At 39.9% G+C, this 23,657-nt stretch overlaps 1 protein-coding gene across 1 annotated transcript; it reads right to left on the bottom strand.

Moving 5' to 3' along the window:
• Positions 1 to 3,871: 3,871 nt before the first annotated feature.
• On the bottom strand, positions 3,872 to 23,362 carry LOC144685936 (uncharacterized). Its single transcript, XM_078550982.1, has 3 exons — positions 23,202 to 23,362; positions 7,415 to 8,091; positions 3,872 to 5,401 (listed from the first exon to the last, which is right to left on the bottom strand). Exons 1-3 carry the CDS (start codon positions 23,350 to 23,352, stop codon positions 5,267 to 5,269), a joined length of 963 nt encoding a protein of 320 aa, XP_078407108.1. The 5' UTR covers positions 23,353 to 23,362; the 3' UTR covers positions 3,872 to 5,266.
• Between the last annotated feature and the right edge of the window lie 295 nt (positions 23,363 to 23,657).

The raw sequence follows: 23,657 nt of genomic DNA, 5'->3' as shown, positions 1-23,657 counted from the left end.
GTCAGGTGTAACCTTGAGTCAACAATCATACCTAGAAATTGTTAATCATATACCAATAAATCGGGCCAGGTCTTCACAGAAAGATGATCTTACATCCAGAGATGAACAGAGCAGTTAAGAAGCTTGATTGGACAGTTAAACTGGCTATGCAGTTAAGACCTGATGCCAGTTATGACATATTAGAACTTAATACTATGATGAAAGATGGTAGAGTTGAGAAGGTTCTGAAGGCAAATAAAACATTAAAGAAATTAAATTCTGAGAAATGTGAACTCAAGTTTCCAGTTTTGGGTGATCTGAAAGACATGAAGTTGGTCCTGTAAGGCATAGTGAAGTAAGCTTTCAGAAAGCGTTAACTTCTCAAAAGTGCTTTCTTACTGTACTTTATTATATCATGAAATAAGCTCTTAAAATAGAGTGAATTAAGCTTTTGATGTGACCTTCTGTAATGTTTGTTATGAACCTTGTTTTGAAACTTTGTTACAATGTAAGCGAAAATCAGATGGCCAAGGTCAAAATGCAGACTCTGAGGTTGTTGCTAAGATGAAAAGCAGGGAACATCTGCCAGGTGTACGTGTTGCACTGTTGATGATATTTGGGTTAATGACGAAGTTAGTGTCAGCCAATTAGATTACCTGATGGCAAGGGTAGTGGCTCCTTGAGAGGATAAAAGAGGAAAAGCTTTAGACTTTGTTGGCAAGATTTGAAGATGAGTCCCAAGGCTGCACAAGATGCAGAAGAACATAGCACCCCAGTGACTCTAGGACGCTAGAGCCAGAGGCTGATGATTGACTACTGCCATTTCTTAAGTACAACTTGTGCATGTTAATAAACTCATTTTGATCATCAAATCATTCAGTGTCTGTACCCTGTGGGTTTCAGAGTGGTCAAGATCCTGACATCTTACATTCCTTTCTTGTGATACTTCCCATGCCAATCTTCCAAATGGGTATTTGAGTACAGCTCGGTTTATCATATTCTTGGTGGGTGAAAATGGAAAACATTGTCCCTTGGTCTGGGATGCCAAGAAAATAAAAATGGCGGTTAGAAGTACCCTCTCTGCAGAAATATTGGCACTAGTGGAAGCAATAGATATGGGATTGTACTTATTTAACATTCTGAAGGAAATTGTTTTGTTTGCCCATTGAAAATCCTATGGATAACCATCCTCTTTGTGGATAACCATCCTCTTTGGGATAATATTCCTTCAAGAAAGAGTGTCACTGAGAAAAAGTTGAGGATTGACCTTGCCAGAATGAAGGAAATGTTGGACAGAAGATATCTCTAAATTAAAATGGGTAGATGTAAGTCACTAACTATCAGACTGTTTTCCAAAGAGTAATGCTTGCTCCAAGAAATTGTTAGAAGTCCTTGAAGAGGGACAGTGTGTTACAAATTGTAAGAAATATGGAAAACCATTTTTTTCCTTTGATTGCACAGTGTTTATTTAAGTATGTTATAAAACTTTTGATAAAACACTTAGAAGCATGTATAGTGAGATTTCAGAGCAAAGATGATGCTACAAAAAAAAAAGGGCAGGACTCCTTACTAAGCCCCACTGATTGTCAGGGTGGGATAAGGCAAAGAAAGGGGGAGCTTATGTCAGATACTGAGAGATCAATGCTGTAGAAAGCCTGGAGGAACATAGAAAGTGCAGAGGTCAAATTTAAAAGGACATTAGGTAAGCAAGGAGAGGGCATGAAAAAATATTGGCAAGTAAAATGAACAAAAATACAAAGGTGTTTTATAAATGCATAAAGGGCAAGAGGTAACTAAGGAAAGAGTAGGACCGATTAAAGACCAATATGTGGAGGCATGTTGAATACTTGCATCTGTCCTCACAAAAGTGGACAATGCAGAAATTATAGTTAAGGGAGAGGAGCGTAAAGTATATGAACATAATATAAGAGGAAACGTTAAGGGGTTTAGCATCTTTGAAAGATAAATTACCAGGCCCAGATGAAATGTATCCCAAGCTAAAGGAAACAAAGGAGCAAATAGTGGGGAGTCTAACCATAGGCAGAGAGAGTTCAGGATAGCAAATGGGAAGAGGCAGGAAGTGTACAAATCTTTGGAATGCGTGCTGCTCTCAAACCAACATTCAGCATTGGAGACTCCTGGGAGTGACAACACATTAAAGGAGTGCTAATCAGACCATTGACAAGGGACTGCACAGGAAGGAACAGCAAAGAGAGAATTGCGGTTGTTACAGGTGATTTTATCATTAAGGGAACAGACAGGCATTTCCATACTGTCACCCTAAGTCCTCCATGGCATGTTGCCTTCCTGGTGCCAGGATAAGGGATGTTACAGAGATGGTGCAGAATATTCTGTAGGGGAAGTGGGCCAAAAGTGGTGGTACACATTGGTACCAACAACATAGAGGGGGCAGGTATTGAGCTCTTTTCAGGAAATAGGGACTGACTGGGATATTCTACCGAGAGCTGGCATGGACTCTATGGGCCAAACGGCTCCTTTCTTAGCCATAATCATGACTTCATGACTCTATAACACTTGCACACCCAAATGACAGCACCTGATGGCCAATGTCTGTTTCCATTGCAGTACAAGGAGTCACCCTACGAGGGCTGCAGTGAAAGCTCAGGTTGAGGTTGCGCAATTTCAGCTCGGTGCCAGACAGTCCTAGATAGCTGCTATCTTGGCTGCTTATACCACTGCTCAAAGGGCTTTGCAGGCTCTTAGCAGTCCAGCAATCCAGCCTCCAACAGATTACTAGGATTGCTGAGGCGCCACCCAGGTGAGTGACAGTGGCAGTTGTTTCATGGGTCATGAACCTACTGTCCTCTCTCAGAATAACAGCATTTGTCCTCCCAGCACTGCCACTGCCCTTGCTGTAACTCGCCAGCTAGCCAGCCAAAACTACTGTCTCCTACGCCGAGGTGGTGCAGTCCAAAGCCGAGCCTTCTAGGCCAGAGTTGCTTGAGGGCATCCTGTAAGGCCAACGGTCAAAGCCTAAAAATGTATTTATAAAAGATGCATAGGTCCAATGCCATCCAGGAATTAAATCAGGGATAAAAAGTGAATAAATTCCAAACATTAGACAAGTAAAACTTTAGCAATTCTATTGGTTTATATTTAAAATTTAAAAACATTTAAGTTTTTTTCTTGTGTTTGGTGCCAAAGTTAATTAGACTTACCAGAGTATATTTAAAGAAGTGTATTTATATAAGGTGATTGTGGATGAAGAAAGACATGCAGTTAATCACAGTTAATCCATCTGGAAACATCCTCCCATTGATTCACAATTGATTCTTCAATTATTTCAGGGTCTTGTTTTACTGTTCAATCCAGGAGCCCATTCTAAGCATTGATCAATATTTGTATGAAGACCACCTGGGGCGGTCATCCTGTTGTCAATTATTTTGAAGCAATTTTCCCAAATTGGCCTTTTCCATACCATTACTATGTCATGTATGCCAAAAAGATCACTCCTTATTAGCCTCCCATCCAGACTAAAAATCCCAAGTTTCTTAGGTTTCCTCATAACTTATTTTTTTTACACGATGGATCAGCAATCTCCTGCACAGAGCCTCTCTCTGTCAACTATTTATAGGGCAAGAAAATGAACAGTGGAAGGAAAGTAAAGTGAAGGTCAATGGTACATAATGGAGTAACCCAAAACCTTAGAAGTTAATGCAGGAAACACCATTTGGTCAAACGTGGCTGTGCTGGATCTTTGGCAGTAAAATCCGAAACCAATCCCATTGGTGTGCCCAAAAAATTACCAATGAACAGGGTTGTATGTTCCCATCTATAAATCCTAACCTAATCCCCAAATCTAGGACCTGATTTCTTGATGGGAGCCTGAATTGCTTCTTAAGTAATTAAGTATTAAAGCACCAAACATCACAGCAATAATTCAGAAACTTTATTAAACCATACAGAAGTTAGGTACAAAAAGGCTACCATATTTCAACAATTTATGATTCATTGTGCTTCTTTTCTCAATGCTTCTCACAAACACCAAAAGGTCAAATGTGCATGTAAACACTGATCAAAGCAGACTAAACACTTCAGCAACCATCACCTCCCATTCACCCACTGCAATCATTTTGAGCCAACCAATTTTACTGCCATGTTGATCTTACATCAAAAATTTGACAATTTCTTAAATACACATTTAGTTAACTGAATCATATATTTTTCAAAATGAAAACTTACAATATCACATGGGTAATAGTAGCCTATCCCAGAAACCATTTTCAGTAAAAAAAAGTTTTCTGAACCAAACAGATAGTGTACTGAGTTAACCGTTTCATACTTCTTGCATTGAAACACGTATCTACACATGGAAAAAAAAACTTTGTAAACTAAAAATAAAGTACACAATCTAAGAGAATGCTGTGAATATTGCAAACTAAAGTACCATGCTGCTAATGATATATTCTAAAAAGCTAATATAATGTTTCTCACATTTCAGTAGATAGGTACTTTGGAATGATGGGGAGGGGCAATAAGCATTTTCAAATTGAGGCATTTTGCTAAGGCTCCAGGTAATATATATATTTTAGATATTATAATATATGTATTACCCTGGTATTGGCTGGTGTACCATTTAACGCTACAGGTAATATTTTAATAGCAAAGGGTATTAAGACAAATAGTGATATGACACCCAAAGAATTCACTTTTGTCATCACTTTTCATGACTATGTACCAATTTTAGTCGAAACCTTTTAAATTTACTAAACAATCAACAGCCCATTACTAAAAAGTAGGTACGTAACTTCTACCCATTGAACCTTTTTTTAAGGAAACTGAATTGGATATAAATACTAATCATGTGTAAAATTCTATTAAGCTAGCTGGTGACAGTCAGCTGTCCAGTTTTCAGACAATAGAGTTTATGAACGTTTAAATCCTAAAAGGCAAAAAAACAAAGCATTTGATTTAAAATATAGTTCAGATATGATTCATTTGTCGGCAACTTAAGGTAGATTGTTTTTCCTAACCACTCTGATCTCAGCAGCCACGATCCAAAGCATTTTTGATGCAATGACAATAGGTACAATGATTCAGAGAACCATTTCAGAACTTTTAGGTGTGTTCTTAAAGACTAGCAATTTCATTATTTTTGGATTTGACTTTTTTTGAAGGTGTGAAGAATTTTTTAATGCTAAAGAGGGGAGCATGCATAATCTATATTTTAGTTTAGATTTGCATTGTTCCTTCAGCAAAACTATTTTAAAAAATGAAACAAATGCAACTGCATTGACTTTTTAATATAAAGTTGGAAGTAATGCATTTAGAAAATGTAGTCCTTTGTAATCTTAAGTGATGGCATAGCATCATGTATGTTTTGGTCCAACCGCTGGTATTCAATTGTCCTTGAGCACAGACTATCCTTCCATCGTCTGCTTTGAACTAAGAGAATGTAAATCTAAAAGGGAGAAGAGAACACAATTATCAAAGGTTTGCAAACAAGTCTTCATTTTCATTACAGTAAAGAAGGAAGTAATATGGGAAGTATAAATATTGATTTTCAGCAGCTCTTTCATAGTGGGTTGAAAGGATCAGCAAAAGTAGTTATAAAAATAGAACAATTATGGTTAAACACTTAAATACATACTTTCTGTATATCAGAGAGAACAGAAAAAGGCAGCTGTAACCTCAGCCATTGCATCACAAAAGAAAAAGCCATTCGCTTGGCTTCACAGATCTCCCACAGAGGTTCAGGTTCAAGTAGGAATTACACATGTAATTATTGAATGAGGGCAAGGCTGAGCTATGATATTCCCACAGTAGAATAGCCATCCAGCATTCACTGAGCTCAAATCAATAACTATTTAGATAAAGATAGGCAAGACTAACTCATACATGTGGTACTGTACTCTCGGACAAGTCATCGCCTTCCTGAGGAAGGGAGAAAATTTGGAGAGATGGGGCAAGGAAAGGAGAACTGTCAATGAATATCAATGATTTCACAAGCCAAAGTTAAGTAATTTATTCCTAAACTCAAGATTCTAAACCTTTGCATAGAGAATATTCACCAACAGTGCTTCAACCTAAGAGGCCGTGGACCAAGAGCTGGAAAGTGGGATTAGGCGGGATAGCTGTTTCACAGCCGGGATGGACAAAATGGGCTGAATGGCCTCCTTCTGTACGGTAAATTTCTATGATTCTGTGATAAGTCTAACTGAAGTTTAACTATGAATAATGAAGCCTCCCCAAAAACTTGCATGTGTCACATTCCCATTTATTAGTGAACTAAACTTTAATTTCAGTAATTTCAGTGAATATTCCATTTAATGATGATAAAATACCTTGCTTTTGGAATTTGATTTCAGTTAAGAATATTGTTATCAGAAGTTTTAATATCCAAATGTATACGTTACTGTGTTACCATCAATAACAGCTCTTGCGTAAGAGGCAAGCCATTATAAAGGAAATTACAGTTTTGCTGTCAGAGGCAGTCTGCCCATGCCTCCAAAGGCCTTCCGTAACAAAAATCCAAAGCAGCTTGCCAAAAGCAGTCACATTATTTAAACTACCAGATTGATGAGTGAATGAGCCACTTCATGATTACCCAATACAGACCAACAAGTGGTTTTGGAACTCTTGGATGCCAGGAATGTCACATCCTGTGACTGCAAAACAACTGCTCATGTAGTGTTTTTTTTTAAATGGATCAGTTTATCACAGAGGAATTTCTGCAGCAGAAAAGATTTTTTTTGAAACAGCAAGAGGATTTGCAGAGCTATTCCTTCAGTGAGTCATTCAACAACACATTGAATGTCTCTGTGTGAAGCCATTTCACCTCTCAGAAGAAATTAATCAGTTCTCTTTAAATTAATGCAGCCAGGAACTTCCATTAGAAATCAGCCTCAAATATATAATTTACCAGGTTGTCATGGGCTATGTTAAATTTCTGCATTAGTCTCATACTTCACTGCAGATAATACAGATCTGGAAGAAAATACAAATGGTATCGGGATGGGTAGCAGTAAAAAGGAGAGACTAGGTAGTGCAGTGGGTTAGACACTGGCTGTTTAATCTGATGCCTGGATGGATATCTAATCCATAATGACAAATTAAATCTCCACATGCTCCTGGCTATGCGTGTTAAGTAACAGAAAAGTCTGGCTATGCTGCTCCTATTGCTAGAGATCAAGGGCCCTCAGCACCAAACTAGCCCTAATTCAGCACTAGTTCCCAATCATGGGGTGGCCGGTTTGGGAATGAGTGTTTTTATGACATTGGAACTGAAGCACAATGGTGCTGCAGTGTAGAGGGACCTTTATTCTTCATCAAACAGTACTGTAACTGTAACAAAAACAAAAAATACAAGAAACACCCAGAAGATAAAACAGCCTCTGTGAAAAGAACAGAAGAATTAATCTTTCGAATTGAAGAAGTTGATAGTTTTACCCTGTATATTTTTGCAGAAACTCACCTTTCTTTTGTTGTGATATGTAATGTAAACAATAGCAATCAGAAAAGCAGCAGCAACCAGGTAGAAAAAGAAGTGACTATCTTCTTCAGGCGCAGAGGAGTATATTGGTTGATCAGGGAGCTCAGGAGGTTCGCCCACGTCTTCACTTTCCAGGTCATTCTCATCCTCTTGGTTCATATCAAAATACTCCTCTGCCGCTTTGTCGTCGTCTGATTCATAATAGGATGGAGAATTACCTTGTTCAACAAGCAGCAATTGGTTATCTGTCATTTCATCCATCCTCTCTGGATCTGTATTAGAAATTATTGTTTCATCCCCTTCAATATCTGTGTCAATTACCATTATTTCTGAATCTTGTCCATCTCCATTCATGTTAGCTTTCACTATTGATGCATCTTTTAAGGGTGGTCTCACTTGGTCAGTACTTTGGCCAGCAGTTACTTTGTGTGTTGTGTTTGTAAAATGTACAGTACTCTTGGTTGCAATTCCCACTATTTTCGTTGGAACAGATTTCGGAGTGGTTGCAGGTGTACTGTTAGTGGTCGGAGATGTAGTAGTCATGCTTGGATTTGTCTTTTTACTTTCAAGTTGCTGTGACGTCACATCGATGGGAAAATTGGCTTGTTCATTTTCAGTAATTACTGTTAAATTTCCTAAAGGTGTGCTGTTATTGGTCGCTGTGAAAAGGTCACAAAATACAACAAAAGTAAATTAGACTGGTCACCACAGTAATGATCACAAAGCAGTTCTGCATACTTTTCAACATTTCAGACTTATATATACCATTCAGCCTAACCAATGCAATGAGAAACAATCAACATTTAACAGCTGTAGTACATAAAAGGCACGCTAATCTTTTTAGCAAATTGTCCAAATCACGGTGTAATTTCCCGAGTTTGCTATGCATCACTTTCCACATTAAATCTCTGACTGCAAAAAAATATATACCGGGAACACACCTTTTTCCAGAGATCCCATCTATACATATTTATCTAGAAATAAAATGGATATGAAAACAACACTGCTTGGGGTAAAGGTGGCTGGTAAACTACTTGAATTAAACTGTTGCATTTCAGGATGTTGCTGCAACCGCTTGCAACACATTCCACTTCACAAAATCTAATTTAACACACAAAAATCAATTTCATCATAAAGGTGTATCACACAAGAGACATCATGAAGAGCACAGCATTAACAGAGTGCTGAAGTTGGGAAGTTGGTGCAAGTGGGAATTTTCTGCTAAGTATTTGCAACCTGAAAAGATAAGGATAAAGACTGTCAGAAGAGCAGTCAGAATGCACATCCATGGTGCCTTGGTGCAGGGGGAGATGGAGAAGCCCAAGGGAATAGTTGTCAGGGGTTCAATTAGTAGGAGAACAGACAGCATCCTTTGTAAGCAGGATCTGTAGTCCCATATGGTTTGTTCCCTACCTGATGCCGGGTAGGGGGCCTTTTCAAGCTGGCCTGAAAGGACATTGGATAGGGAGGGAGAGGATCCAGTTGTTGTAGCCCAACAACATAGGCAAGAGGTCCTATCTGGTGAGTACCAAAAACTAGGAGCTCAATAAAAAGACAGGAGCTCAAGGGTTATAATTGCCATGTGCAAACTGACACAATGTTAGAATCATATTTTAAAAGAAAATATTGTCCTGAAAGCTATGGAACAACATTGCCTTATTTAGACACTTGAACTATTTTTTTTAAAAAAGGTCATTAAGTTCACCTGTGCACTGGGAGCAAGCATGCCTTTTCCAAGAAATCACCTGATCGGCATGGTACTTGATGGGGGAGAGCTGTTTGCTTGCTTGCACTGCAAATATTTTAATCGATGGGAAAAAACTGGTTTAAATGCAAAGACAAGTGATTTACTGGAAATCACATGACAGGGATGAGCTTTAAGTTTTGAGTTTGCTTTTTTGAGTTTAGTTGGGAATGAACTGAGAAAGGGAAAAGCTGCCCAGCTCAAACTCTTTGCCTTGCCTGAAACTGTGAGACTGTCAGTATCCAGCTAAAAATCCTCATCTTAGTGGAACTTGTCTACCTTTGGAAATCCGAGAGATCGAGACGAGAAGGATTGATCCTGGCCTATTTTCCCTCCACACCGAAGCTCTATTGGTGAAAACCTCCAGGCTTCTACCAGGACTTAATGATCTGTCTTCACACGAGAGAACTCCAGGACAACAGTGCAAAACCCTGCGAACTTTATCCTTTTTTTATAAAGTCTACTCTTTAACCACCCATCTCTGCAGAGACCCCTATTTGTTTAAAAACAAAAAAATATAAAAACAAAAAACTGCAGATGCCGGAAATCCAAAACAAAAACAGAATTACCTGAAAAAACTCAGCAGGTCTGGCAGCATCGGCGAAGAAGAAAAGAGTTGACGTTTCGAGTCCTCATGACCCTTCAACAGAACTGAGTAATGTTTGTTGTTTGTATATATGTGTGCGTGCGCATGTGCGCGCTGGAGAATTTTAAACACGATAGTTATACTTGCAGATTACAATTGTGTGTTAACCAGTTCTTGTAACTTGTTTGAAGTTTTGTAATTGATCAATTATTCTGAGTTCATTGAAAGAAGCCTGGTTAAAGTCTCTTTTATTCTGGGACTAACAGTAGCGAGGGTGAATAAATTGGCCTTTTTGGAGAGTGAATTTAACTTTTAAAATAATGGTGCGACCTAAGGAGTAGTAGAGCTAGATATTCTGCGCACTTCTCCCATCCCGATCATAACAACAGGGACATGCAATAAAGGAGGTGCATGAAAGAGTGGTGTGTTAAAGAGAGATTCCATTTCATGGAACACTGTACTGTTGGAACAGGCTCTACCTGAACCAGGCTGGGTCTGAATCCTATTGAAAAGGATAAATAGGACTGTCATGAGGTTTTTGAACTAGTAAATGGCATGGAGGGCTCAAGTGGAAAAATTAGTATAAATAATAATTCCAAAACAAAGACTAGCATAACAGTCAGGTACAGGGAAAGCTAAAAGATGTAAAGCAATTAATCCTAGACAGAGAAAGAAAAAATGTGTGAATAGGAGAATAGGTTAGGATATGTGACCCAAAGAAGCATTCCTGCATTTCCAGCATTTATTCATGTGACAAACTCTTCTTTTCCCCTATCCTAAGGGATGGGAGCTAGAAGGAAAGACACCCTTTCAATCAAACAGCAACTACTTGCTTATAGCAGCATTTACTGAGTGAACTGCCCCAAGATGCTTCACAGGGGTGTTAACAAACAAAATTTGATACAGAGTCACATAAGGACATATTAGGGCAGATGACCAAAAGCTTCATCAAATGATCCTTGGCACGCCTTATTACTATATCAACGCCAGTTCATTAAATAACTCTTTCAGCTTACAAAAGCAGATCAACAAGGCACTACCAGAGACATTTCTGATGCAAAGCATTCCTTTTTATCCAAGATAGTCAGCAAAAGAAGAAGTGACTGACTTGTAATGGAATCCGTCTAGTCCATTGTGAGAGATTAGTGCATTCAGTTTTCTTTGAAACTGTTGTAAAGTGAGGAGATTGATTTCAATAAGCATACACTACTTGAGCAATCCATTTCCATAATGCTTGATTCAGGACTGTGCGTATCAAGGTTTTTTTCCTTGCATTACCTCAGCTTTTACAGTACACCAAATGTTCAGACACTGACAAGTAAGGCTTGCTGGCGCCTTTTAGCACTATACAGGATTATTCCCCAGTGCAGTAAAAAATTGGCATTATACAGCTATTCACACATAGCACAGTATATTACTGCTAGAGCTGAATAAACTCATTCATGCATTGCCAATAAGTTTTAGACCTTGGTATAGACCACAACTATTTACTTCATGCCTTTTATGAAAACATCCCTATTTATGTAACAGTATGGCTTGAGACAGACTGCATGATATTTGAGCCTATTTCAACAGCACTAATGGCTGAACATATCCAGTGACAGACTACCATTTCAATACAGAAAAGTAGTGTTCAAGCTACCTAAATCTACTTTCCTAACCCTTCCCCACACAAAACTAGCAAAGATTTGCACGTTAAAAAATACGAACATACGAATTAAAAGCCGAGGTAGGCCATTTGGCCACTTCAGCCTGCTCCGCCATTCAATAAAATCTGATTGTGGCCTCAACTCCACATTCTGCCTAACCCTAATAACCATTGACTCCCTTGTTAGTCAAGAATCTACCTACCTCTGCCTTAAAAATATTAATTGACCCTGCCTCCACCGCTCTCTGGGAAAGAGAGTTCCAAAGATCCACAACCCTCAGAGAAAAAAATTCTCCTCGTCTCTGTCTGGGGAAACATCCTTTCAGCCTCCATCCTTTCCCTCCCATCCCATCCCAGGTATCAGTTGAGTGAAGCTTCTCTGCACTGCTTCTAACACATTTCTATCCTTTCTTAAATAAGGAGACCAAACCTGTACACAGTACGCTAGATGTGATCTCATCAATGCCCTGCACAATATTGTTTTCTTCCAGCAATTTATAAAATCATCATAATCCATACAACTGTATTACAACATTTTAAACTGTCATGTCCATAAGACATGAAAAAGATCACAACTGACTCAAACCTTACTTTCTGCTTATTTAAAAATTGACTTTGCTGGACCAAACACATGATTGCTACAGGTCACGTGATTTGCAAGTTGGCTACAGTTCTGCAAACTTCCAACAGTAATTACAGGGCAAAGCTCAACCTTCATCCCTGTGGAATATCACACATATCATTGTATGGATGCATTATACGAAACAAGGGAACAGCAGATGGTCTGTCTCCCAGCCTTAACATATAGCAAACAGACAGCCGTTGAAACATATTATACCTGCGGAGGTACTAAGAACCATCATCTAACTCCGGAGGTGACAATAAATTTTGACCAGAGACATAGAAACTGAGTGTTAACCTTATCAATAGGCAACACCACATGACTTATGCTCCTCTGGTCTTTGGAAAGTTTAAATGTTATATTCCTGGACTCCCAGGGTAGTCTGTTGTTAACACCAAGCCTGTCAACACCAAAACAAGACAGGCTGATAACAAAGCCTGCCTCAAGTCTAAACCTCCTCGAAACCTGGATCTCTGGAAGATTCCTGCCATCACCTGTGGAGTGGACCAAGCCTCCGTATACCAACCTCACCATGCTGCGTCATCACCAACTTTAAAGGAATTCTGCAACTCTTGCTTTCAGCTAGCTGAACCTGCCTGAACCTTAACTCCTACACGAAGGAACCCTCACTGGACCCCGACATTCTGGATTCAGATATTCATGTGAATTGACATCCATATCTTTGGTTTTTTTTTTAAGTTATTCCTAGTTGTAAAAATCTTTTCTTTCCTATTTCCTTCGCATGTGCTTGGGTGTGTGTATGTAGTTGCGACAACTATCCCCTGGGTTTGAATGTATGAACAAACAACACTTCTGATTTAACCCTAAAGAGAATTTGCTGTTAATCACTTTAAAATTGACTTCACAAACAGAAGGTTTGGGGAACACACCACAGCCTATTTCAAAAATTAAAACACCTTTGCTTATGGATAGATGGCAAGAAAAATCTCTCTCCCTGTCTTTCACAAAACATAAACCATTAAAATTAGTGGCAAATATGCAACCCTATATTTTCACTCTGAATTATCTGTGCTTGTGCTAGCTTAATCATCAGGTTTCTATCTTCCACAATTCTGGCCTTGTATTACAGAAACATGCAGAGTGGCCCACAATCACATTAAACAACTCACTTTCAAAAAAGCACCTTTTAGAACCAAATGATTGGAAGGGAGATGGACTACAAAACAACTGGCCTACATTTTAATAAACTGCATAAGGCACAAACAAGTTTAAAAGAGCAATTCAGCTTACTTAATAGAATTACTAATGCTGTGGAGTTCACTTATAGTGAAATTTTGCCAGCAGCCCAAATGATATATTATAAAATGCTAAATATACAAGAAGATAGCAATATCTGCTGTTGTGCATAGTTGACCTCATGGCCTATAAAGTGTGAATGACACTAAGAACTACTCAGCCCCTCCTACTTTGTATGCCGGTCAGGATGTTAGTGCCTATATTTTGTTCTTGCTTTTTTTTGTGGATGCTGCTCAGCTGTTCAAGTACTAATGAGCTCTGAGCAGAACTGCACAACAATCATTCTCTGGATTCTTTATAGTTCAAAACACAAACAGCTAGAAATGCTGCCAGGTCAGTGAGTAACTGAACAGGGCTACAGAAATAAAAATGTTGGGGAAACAGGAACAACTTGTATTTATATAGTGTTTTTAACATAACAAAATGTCCCAATGCACTTCACAGCAGCCTTATGAAGCAAAATTTGACACTGAGCCACATGAGATATACTATTACAGAAGATGACTAAAAACTTAGTCAAAGAGCTAGGTTTTAAAGAGCGTATTAAAGAAGGAAAGCGGTGTAGCGAGGCAGAGAAGCTTAAGGAGGGAATTCCAGAGCTTAGGCCTATCAGCTGAAGGTACGGTTATCAATAGTGGAGCAATTAAGATTGGGCATGATGAAGAGGCCAGAATTAGAGGAGCGCAAGTGTCTCTGCAGGCATATCTGAAGGAAATTAAAGAGATAGGGAGAGATAAGACTGAAAATAAGGATGAGGATTTGAAAATCAAGGCATTACAGAGGGTAGGTCATGGGAGGGTAGCCAGGAGTGCGTTGGGATAGTCCAATCTAGGAGGCAACAAATATGAAGGTTTCAGCTGATAAACTGAGGCAGGAATGGTTCAGAAAAATGTTACAGAGGTGGAAATAGGAGGTTGTCGTGATGATGCAAGTAAGTGGTTGGAAACCCATCTTGGGGTCAAATGTAACACCAAGGTTGGAAACAGTCTGATTCAGCCTCAGACATTTACCAGGGAGACGATGGAGTTGGTGGCTCGGAAGTGGACTTTACAGTGGGGACCGAAGCCAATGGCTTCAGTCTTCCCAATATTCAACTGAAAGAAATTTCTGAGCATCCAGTACTGGATGTTGGGCAAGCAGCCTGGTAATTTAGAGACAGTGGACGAGTCAAGGGAGGTGGTGGCAAGGTAGAGCCAGCAGTCTTCAGCGTGCATTGCTGTATTTTCTGATGATATCGTGAAGTGCAGCATGTCAGGAGAAATAGAAGGGGGCCAAGAATAGATTCCTTTGCCAGAGCACAATGCTGGCACAGGGAGTCTAAAATTCCAAGAATCACATGCCCAGAAACAAACATATAGGAATTAGAATATTTTAGAATGGTCACTATGCTTCGACAACTGCAGTTAAAAAAAACACAAATCAGCATTGAATTCAACTTTAAAGCCTTGCTGGTTCACCCTGTTGAAAATTCTTCATGCTTCTAATTTTGTAATGTTGCATGACTAAGCCCAAGGATTGTCTTGATTTTTTAAACAAATTAATTTTAAAAAGACTAAATAGAATGTCTTTATAGAATTATGCAGCACAGAAAAGAGACCATTTAACCAATCACGCCTGAGCCCACTCTTTGAAAGAGTTATCTAAATAGTCTTACATCCGCACGCTTCCCTCTTAGCCCTGCAAATGTTTCCTTTTCAAGTATATTAACTTATTAATCATATTAACCATATTTTAATTCCAGATCTCATTCACTGTGCTTGATGACATTCACTGGCTCCCCATCCTTCAATTTTAAAATCCTCATCCTTGTTTTTAAATCCTTCCATAACCTTGCCCTCCCTAACCTTGCAACCTCCTCAAATCCTACAATCCTTCACAATCACTATGTGCCTCCAATTCTGATATTTTGTGCATATATGATTTTAATCACTCCATCATCATAACTTGCTGAGTAAAATAATTCTCATCCCCCTCTGGTTCTTTTGCCAAGTATCTTAAATCTGTGTCTTCTGATTACTGACCTACCTGCCAGTTTATTCTTACTTACTCTTATAAAAACCTCAATTAAATCTCCTCTTCTTTGGGCCGCTAGAGATCACACAACCAAAAGTGCCTTTAACTTGAGACATAAAGTAACGTACAATATCAATTCATGGTTTCTATTAATGTTTCCTAAAGTACAACAGTGACTGCACATCAAAAATACGTCATTGGCTGTAAAGTGCTCTGGGATGTCTGGAAACCATGAAAGGCCCAAATGCAAGTCTTTTTCCTCTAACTTTAACAATGCACAACAAAGATATTTGTGTTACAAGACTTTTAAGCATGGGAATAACATTAACTCCAGTGTTTAATTCAGTTGTAACAATAATTCTATATTCTGCACTGTAGTATTTCTTACATTAAGCGATACCAAACAAGGCACACAAAGGAAAAAATAAAAATACCTGGAAAAACTCAGCTGATCTGACAGCATCTGCGGAGAGGAACACAATTAACGTTTTGAGTCTGTATGACTCTTCAACAGAACTAAGGAAAAATAGAAAAGGGGTGAAATATAAGCTGGTTTGGGTGGTGGGGGGGGGGGGGGTGGGGGGGGGGAGACAGGTAGAGCTGGATAGAGGGCCAGTGATAGGTGGAGATAGCCAAAAGATGTCATAGACAAAAGGACAAAGAGGTGTTGAAGGTGGTGATATTATCTAAGGAATGTGCTAATAGGTGACATTAAGGGTAGAAAGCAGGACGAGCAAGGTACAGATTGCCCAATGGGCTTGATTATGAACCTGTAGGACAAAAAATAATTTTTGAAATAATTTTCAACTTGGCATTCAACCCGCATGTCTTGGAAGATGGGAAAAGTGCTGATGAAGAGCTGCTTGTTTATTCGTCTTTCAAAATTAAACTTGATGAATTTACCATGACTTGAAACAAGTGCCATCAGGGAAACAACAGAGATAATACAGACTAGCTAAAGACACTAATGCTTTAGTATATGAAGTCTCGGCCTTGAATCGAGACACGATGAAACATAGTGTTCCAGCAAATACAAACAACATTACCTGGAAAATTGACTACATGGCATTACACATAATGGGAAATTACCTCAGAAAGCGAAAGAAACATGACAACTTTCTGGGCAGATTCAAATTACGTTTTAAACAAAGGCTGCAGAATATAACTGGGTAATGTTTCAATGGACAGTGTGGCTTGTCAATATAGTAACTTAACCCCATCCCATGAAGAAGGGTATAAACGATTGAACACATCAGAGACTTTTACTGCAGTCGAAGAGAGGGGTTTCCACTAATCATCAGAAGGAGATCTCAAAAAGAGGGCCTGACTAGGAGAAGAGTCCACAACCAGAGGAGCTGGTCACGTTGGGTGATTGTATGACCACAGTTAATAGCATATTTGAGCTCAATATTGACAAAGTATTTACTTGCTGGGAGTATATAACATATTCGAGCATTCTGATATGAGATATCAGAGTGCTGGAAGTAAAGTAACAAAGCAGTTGCTATCTTTGTTTTTATTATCTGTCCTCTTCTTTTCTCAGCCTGTTAAATTTGTAATCATTTTCTGTAAGCATTTTAACTTTCTTGCAATCATTTGAAATCTGTGCCCTTTTTAAACCTGGAATTCTGGGTACAAATAAACACAAGCCATTAAGCAGAACGACTTTTTGAGTAAGTCATCAATTCTCTAAACTCGCAAGTGAAGAAGAAACGTAAGTGGAATGTTTTAGAAAAGATCAGGACTCCTATAACTTCACCCCCAACATACGTACATTCTGTCATTTGGTATTTTCAAAGAGTACATAATGGCCCAGATTTTGCTGGAGTGTGGCACCTCTCACTTTGCCACATTAATTAGACTTTTTCCCTCACTGCTCAGCTCGAAAAATGCTGCAAGTGACTGGAATTGAGTGTCGGGAACTCTCCGTAGGGAATCATGGGACCAACAGTCCATCTCATAAACAAGGAGATTTAAGGATAGAGAAAGAAACAGGGGGACAGAGAAGGCAATGGAGTAAATGAGTCAAATTAGTTGCAAAAACCAAGTTCCTGTCTGATCTCATAGATAGATGTAAAAGATTCCATGGAACTATTTCAAAAGGACAGAGGAGTTCTCCTCTGTGTCTTGGCTAATATTTATCCTACAACAAACTTCACTAAAAAATAAATTATTCTATCATTATCACGTTGCTGTTTATGGGATCTTGTGCATAAATTGGCTGCCACATTTCTGACATTACAACAATTCAAAACTACGTCATTGACTGTAAGGCACTTTGCGATGTCCCAAGGTGCTCCAGAAATGGGAGTCTTTCTATTTTGTCTCTCCCTCCCCACAAATTGCTCAACAATTTACACATTAACAACAGCACAGACATTAAGCTCTGCTTTTCCCATCAAATTCTAAGCCTATAAAAGTACTACAAACAAGTGGATAGAGTTCAAACAATAACAGTTACACAAACAATAGAAAGAAATCAAAGCGCACGTTCCAGTGGCTTTATTAAACTTATATTCACAGTATTGATATTTCAGAAGTCTAATGCCCATATTGTACCTGTATTTTATGGTTATGTAAAGAATAAAGTGCCAACTAATGGGAAACACACATTTCTATTGTAGATCTTCAGAACATACAAGCTTATACCTAGGTCAACTGGAAGATGGATCTTTGCAAAATGGTAACAGACTCTCAGATTTCAAATATTGAGAACCCAATTGGATAACTATTTATCACGACATTAAGAAATGTCTGCTCCAATATTGGCCTGGTAAGAACATTCTAAAAGTTTACCACTGGGAGATTATTGGCTTTAGGTCAGAAAGACTAAAACTTGACTTCACTAACATAAAAGTCAGAACAAAAATATCCCCCCTCCACCACATCTACTTTTGAATTTAGATTTCCTTGAGATATGCGACAGGAGATTTTTCTGCAGCACAGCACTAGATAAATGAGTTTTACTAAGAGTGATTGGCTTCCCTCCCATTACACAATGTACTTGTTAAAACATAAACAAATACAGGATACTCAGCAAACAAAAAAAGACCCAAGATGATTAACAAAATAATCCTTGCATTCTCAATGCTGCGGACCAGACACACTATTCTGATGGCTGTCTACCCAACTTTCCCCCATACTGTCAGATATTGAATGGCTCCTGCTCCTCAGGTATTAATTCCCCTCCCTTTCTAATCCCCTCCCCCAAAAATGTTGACCATTCTGGCTTTGCAAACACTCCATCTCTAAATTTCCTTTCAAAGCTTCCACAAAGTCCTTGAACATATTGTCACCTCCCAAATGCATGCCCATCTTTCCCACAAGTCCAAGATTGAACCTTTCCAATTAAGTTTCTGCCATCCCACACCACATGATAGGCTCTAATCCTAATTAACAAATGACATCCTGTGCAACTATTACAGTGGTGCACTGTCCCTCTTCATTCTTCTCTGAGGTGTCAGCTGTGGCTCAGTTCATAGCACCCTCGCCTTCGAATCAGAAGGATGTGGGTTCATGTTCCACTCCCGGAAAAAACCAAGAACTGTGAACGTACTCGAAAGAATTTTAGTGAGGTGTCAGCTGTGGCTCAGTTCATAGCACCCTCGCCTTTGAATTAGAGGGTTGTGGGTTCATGTCCCACTCCCGGAAAACCAAGAACTGTGATTGTACTCGAAAGAGTTGCAATCTGTGACTGTTGATAACTCGAAAGAGTTTCATTCTTCTCAAGCTGTCTACAGCCTTTGACACATTTGACCATACTATCCTCTTTGAATGTCTCTCCATCTTTGTCTAAATGAGTGTGAATGCCCTTCTCTATTTTCACTCTTCCCTATCTAACCGTAGCTAGAGAATCTCCTGCAATAGGTTCTCTCCCCACCCCTTTGGCTCCCTTCCTATATCTCATCTACATGCTGGCCCCTCAATGTCGTCAGTCAAACATAGTACCAGGTTCCACAGGACGTTGATGACCCCCTGCTCTACATCACCAACACCTCTTGACCCTTCTACCACTTGTGTTCTCGGACTGCATGTTCGACATCCAATCCTGGATGAGGCAAAATTTTCTCCAATTAAACAATGGGGTGACTGCAGCTATTGTCTTCAGCCCTAGTCACAAACTCTGTTCCCTCAGACTGTATCTGTCTCAGGCTGAACCAGACTATTTTGAACCTCAAAGTCCTATCTGACTCTAAGCTGAACGTCCAACACCACAGCCTCCCCAACACCAAGACCATCCACTTCCATGTCTGTAAGATTTCCCATCTCACCTCTGCTTCAGTCCAAGTGCTCTCTCAGCCAATCTTTTGTTACCTCCAGATTCAACTATTCTGGGCTGACCTACTATCTTGCACTCCCCACAAACTTAATTTCATCCAAAATTCTGCTACCTTTATCCGAATTCTCACCAGGTTCTGTGAACCCATCATCCATGCTCGTTGACCTACACTGGTTTCTGGTCCAAGGCCTTGACTTTAAAATTCTCATCCACATGTTGAAATGCGACCAAAGTCTCCCCTTTACATATCGCTGTAAACTCCTCTGACTCTGCAACCTTTCAAAAGCTGTGTGCGTGCCAACTCTACTCTGTTCTGCATTCTTCACTCCAACAAGGGCAATACAGCCATGTCAGCCAAGCTCTCAAATCCCTCCCTAAACCCTAAATAGTATCTTTAATATAGTAAAATGTCAAAACATGTTCACTGGAACTTTATCAAATAAAATTTGACAGGGCCACATAAGATATTAAGACAAGTGTCCAAAAACACAGTCAAAGAAGTAGATTTTTGAGGAGCAACTGTAAAAGGAGAGAGAGATATGGAGAGAGTTAAAGGGGACAGAAAGGTTTGCAGAGGGAATTCCAGAACTTAGGACCTAGACAGCTGAAGGCACGGATGCCAATGATGAAATGATTAAAATCAGTGGCCATCATTGGAGGAATGCAGAGATCTCAGAACGGCATTCTATTGGAGGAGGTTCAACAGATAAGAAGGGAGCATGTCCATGGAAGGATTTAAAAACAAGATGAGGATTTTAGATTGAGGCTTTGCTGATCTGGGAGATAACCTAGATCAGCAAACACAAGGTTGATGGGTGGATGGGACATAATTTTTTTAATTCATTCATGGGATGTGGGTGCCACTGGCTAGGCCAGCATTTATTGCCCATAGCTAATGGCCCTTGAGAAGATGGCAGTGAGCTGCCTTCTTGAACCGCTGCAGGCCACATGGTGTAGGTACATCCACAGTACTGTTAAGGAGGGAGATCCAGGATTTTGACCCAGCAACAGTGAAGAAACAGCAATATATTTCCAAGTCAGGATGGCGAGTGGCTTGGAGGCGAGCTTCGAGGTGGTGGTTTTCCGATATGTATGCTGCCCTTGTCCTACTAGATGGTAGCGGTCATGGATTTGGAAGGTGCTTTCTAAGGAGCCTTGGTGAATTCCTGCAGTGCATCTTGTAGATGGTACACACTGCTGCCAGTGTGTCAGTGGTGGAGGGAGTGCCAATCAAGCAGGCTACTTTGTCCTGGACAGTGTCAAGCTTCTTGAGTATTGTTGGAGCTGCACACATCCAGGCAAGTGGAGAGTATTCCATCACACTCCTGACTTGTGCCTTGTGGATGGTGGACAGACTTTGGGGAGTCAGGAGGTGAGTTACTCGCCACAGGATTTCTAGCCTCTGACCTGCTCTTGTAGCCACAGTATTTATATGGCTAGTTCAGCTCAATTTCTGGTCAATGGTAACCCCAGGACGCCGATAGTGGGGGATTCAGTGATGGTAATGCCACTGAATGTCAAGGGGTGATGGTTAGATTCTCTTTTGTTGGAGATGGTCATTGTCTGGCACTTGTGTAGCACAAAGTTACTTGCCACTTGTCAGCCCAAGCCCGGATGTTGTCCAGGTCTTGCTGTATTTGGGCATGGACTGCTTCAGTATCTGAGGAGTCACAAATGGTGCTGAACATTGTGCAGCCATCAGCGAACATCCCTACTTCTTACCTCATGATGGAAGGAAGGTCATTGCTGAAGCAGCTAAAGATGATTGGGCCTAGGACACTAACCTGAGGAACTCCTGTAGTGATGTCCTGGAATTGAGATGATTGACATCCAACAACCACAACCATCTTCCTTTGTGCTATGTATGACTCCAGCCAGCAGGGTGTTTTCCCCGATTCCCACTGACCCCAGTTTTCCTAGGGCTCCTTGATGCCATACTCTAATTAATGAGAATTAGGATACAGGCAGTAGTGTTTTGAATGATTAACCATCCTAACGGTTTCCTTCTTTGGCTCGGTGTCAATTTTTGCCCCGTGAAATACCTTGCAATGTTTCGCTATATTAAAGGCACTCTATAAATGCAAGCTATTGTTAGACATATATCACCTTCCTTCTTCATCCTTGGGTCAAAAATCCCAAAATTTGCTATTCAACACTATTATGGAGAAACCATCACAATGGTTACAGTGATTTGCACTGACCTACTGTCACCTTTTACAAGGGAGTAAAGATGGAAAATAATCTTGGCTCTGCCAATTTACCCCACATGGTAAGCAGATTTTAAAAAAAGACAAATTGGAGAAAGAATCTTATTGGCTTAGGTCATATTAAAAAGCCAATATATTAACACATCTACACAAAGCTCCAATTGGAATTTGATAGGTATCGAAAAATTAAAATACGCTAATAAATTTGAGAAAGTTAACATTATAAATCTTTTTTTGTTTAAATGACAAATATTTACTGACTTGTTCTGATGAAAGTGTTAACTCTGTGTTTCTCTCTCCACAGATGCTGCCTGACCCGGGTATTGCCAGCATCTTTTTTATCTCAGATTTCCAGCATCCACAGTACTTTGCTTTTGTATTAATCGATCCTCCAGCTCAGTTCACTCATTGAAAACAAGACACTTTTTTCTTAATTGGGTATGCTGACGGTAATTAGTCATCCCAGTTTATTTTATTTTTTTAAAAAGTGTCAACAATTAATTTTGGTATGCCAAATTTAGCATGCGGCCACATGTGAAACAACCCCACTTGTATACAAATAAGACTATTATTTTAAGTCTAACAGTGCCATATGTTGCAGCATAAAACATTTCTGAACAAATGTTATTAATTTCACTCCTGAATCTTGTTTGCGCTTTAGCACATATATAAGTTGACAAGGGTTCAACGTGTAGACTTTGAGCTATTTTCCAACATTGTGTGGAGGTCACACAGTTTTCACTCCATCTTTTGCTGTTGGTCTCACTTCTTTCCCTGCAGTCAGTGCTGACAAGATTGATTGTGACACCATCACAGTAGATGTGCCCATAAACAAGAAAGAAACAATGTGCTGTCAAATGTTCCCATAACAAACTGCTTTCGCCCCGTAATAAAAACAAGAAATGCTGGAAATACTCAGTAGGACGGAGCTGACGTTTTAGGTTGACGACCCGTCATCAGAACATCCCAAGAAACGTTAACTCTGTTTCTCTCTCCGCAGATACTGCCTGACCTGCTGAGTATTTCCACCGTCTCCGGCTTTTATTTCAGATTTCCAGCGTCTGCAGAATTTTGCTTTCACCCCATATTTCACTGAAAGATAATTTGCCTCTACCACCAAACGGGGGTCAACACACAAAGTCAGCACTGATTTAACATGTACACAACCCCATAATAATCCGGTTTGGGAAGAGTTAAAAAGAAAATTCTTCTTTTTAAGATTCAACATTCCAAGTCAGAGATTTCAGGCTGCAAAAGTGATTGTCCAGGTTTCCCCACCAATTTAGCCCTTAAAAAGATCTGACCCGACCCGACCCGCACCATAGCAAACTCTCCCCACCCCCACCATCCGTCTAACGTTCGCCTCCCCAGACGTTAAATTGGCAGCGCGAGCCTCCCCTCTCTCACACTCACCGTTGCCTCCCTGCTCAACCTCGGACACGACAAGAGCAACGACGGTGACGATGATGAAGAAGAACGTGAGAGCGCGCGTCGTCCGCGAGACCCCAAGCCCAGCTCGCGCCTCCATCTTCCACAATGCGTGCAACCTGGCCAGTAACGTCATCGGCCCGCCCTATCCACCCCACCACTCTCTCCACTCCGCCCACTCACTGCCTTGCCCCGCCCACCCCCCCAGCCTTGCCCCGCCCACTCTCTTCACACTGAATCGATGAAATGAGCAGGGTTATACTCGGATCCGGGAATCCTAGTTACGGTTCCAAGCTATTTTTCTTTCTTTATAGAGCGCGTCTGATTGATGAGTATTTATTTTTAAATATATGAGCAATAAATCGTGTTATGTAAGTATTTACAAAGAATACTGCACATAAACAGGCTTTGTCCTGCATTTAAGGTCACTGCGTACCACAA

Source organism: Cetorhinus maximus, chromosome 10, assembly GCF_964194155.1.
Source record: "Cetorhinus maximus chromosome 10, sCetMax3.hap1.1, whole genome shotgun sequence".
Classification (NCBI taxonomy): Eukaryota; Metazoa; Chordata; class Chondrichthyes; order Lamniformes; family Cetorhinidae; genus Cetorhinus; species Cetorhinus maximus.
Note: the sequence above shows the minus strand (reverse complement) of the source record. Positions and strands in the feature narration are given on the sequence as shown.

What these genes read in the sequence shown, in the direction of transcription:
- LOC144685936 (XM_078550982.1), bottom strand. Translation starts at nt 23,352, where the DNA reads ATGACGTTACTGGCCAGGTTGCACGCATTGTGGAAGATGGAGGCGCGA. An exon ending in GGTTGAGCAGGGAGGCAACG is followed by an intron (nt 8,092 to 23,201) that starts GTGAGTGTGAGA and finishes ACCTTTTCACAG; the next exon opens with CGACCAATAACAGCACACCT. An exon ending in CATATCACAACAAAAGAAAG is followed by an intron (nt 5,402 to 7,414) that starts GTGAGTTTCTGC and finishes TCTCCCTTTTAG; the next exon opens with ATTTACATTCTCTTAGTTCA.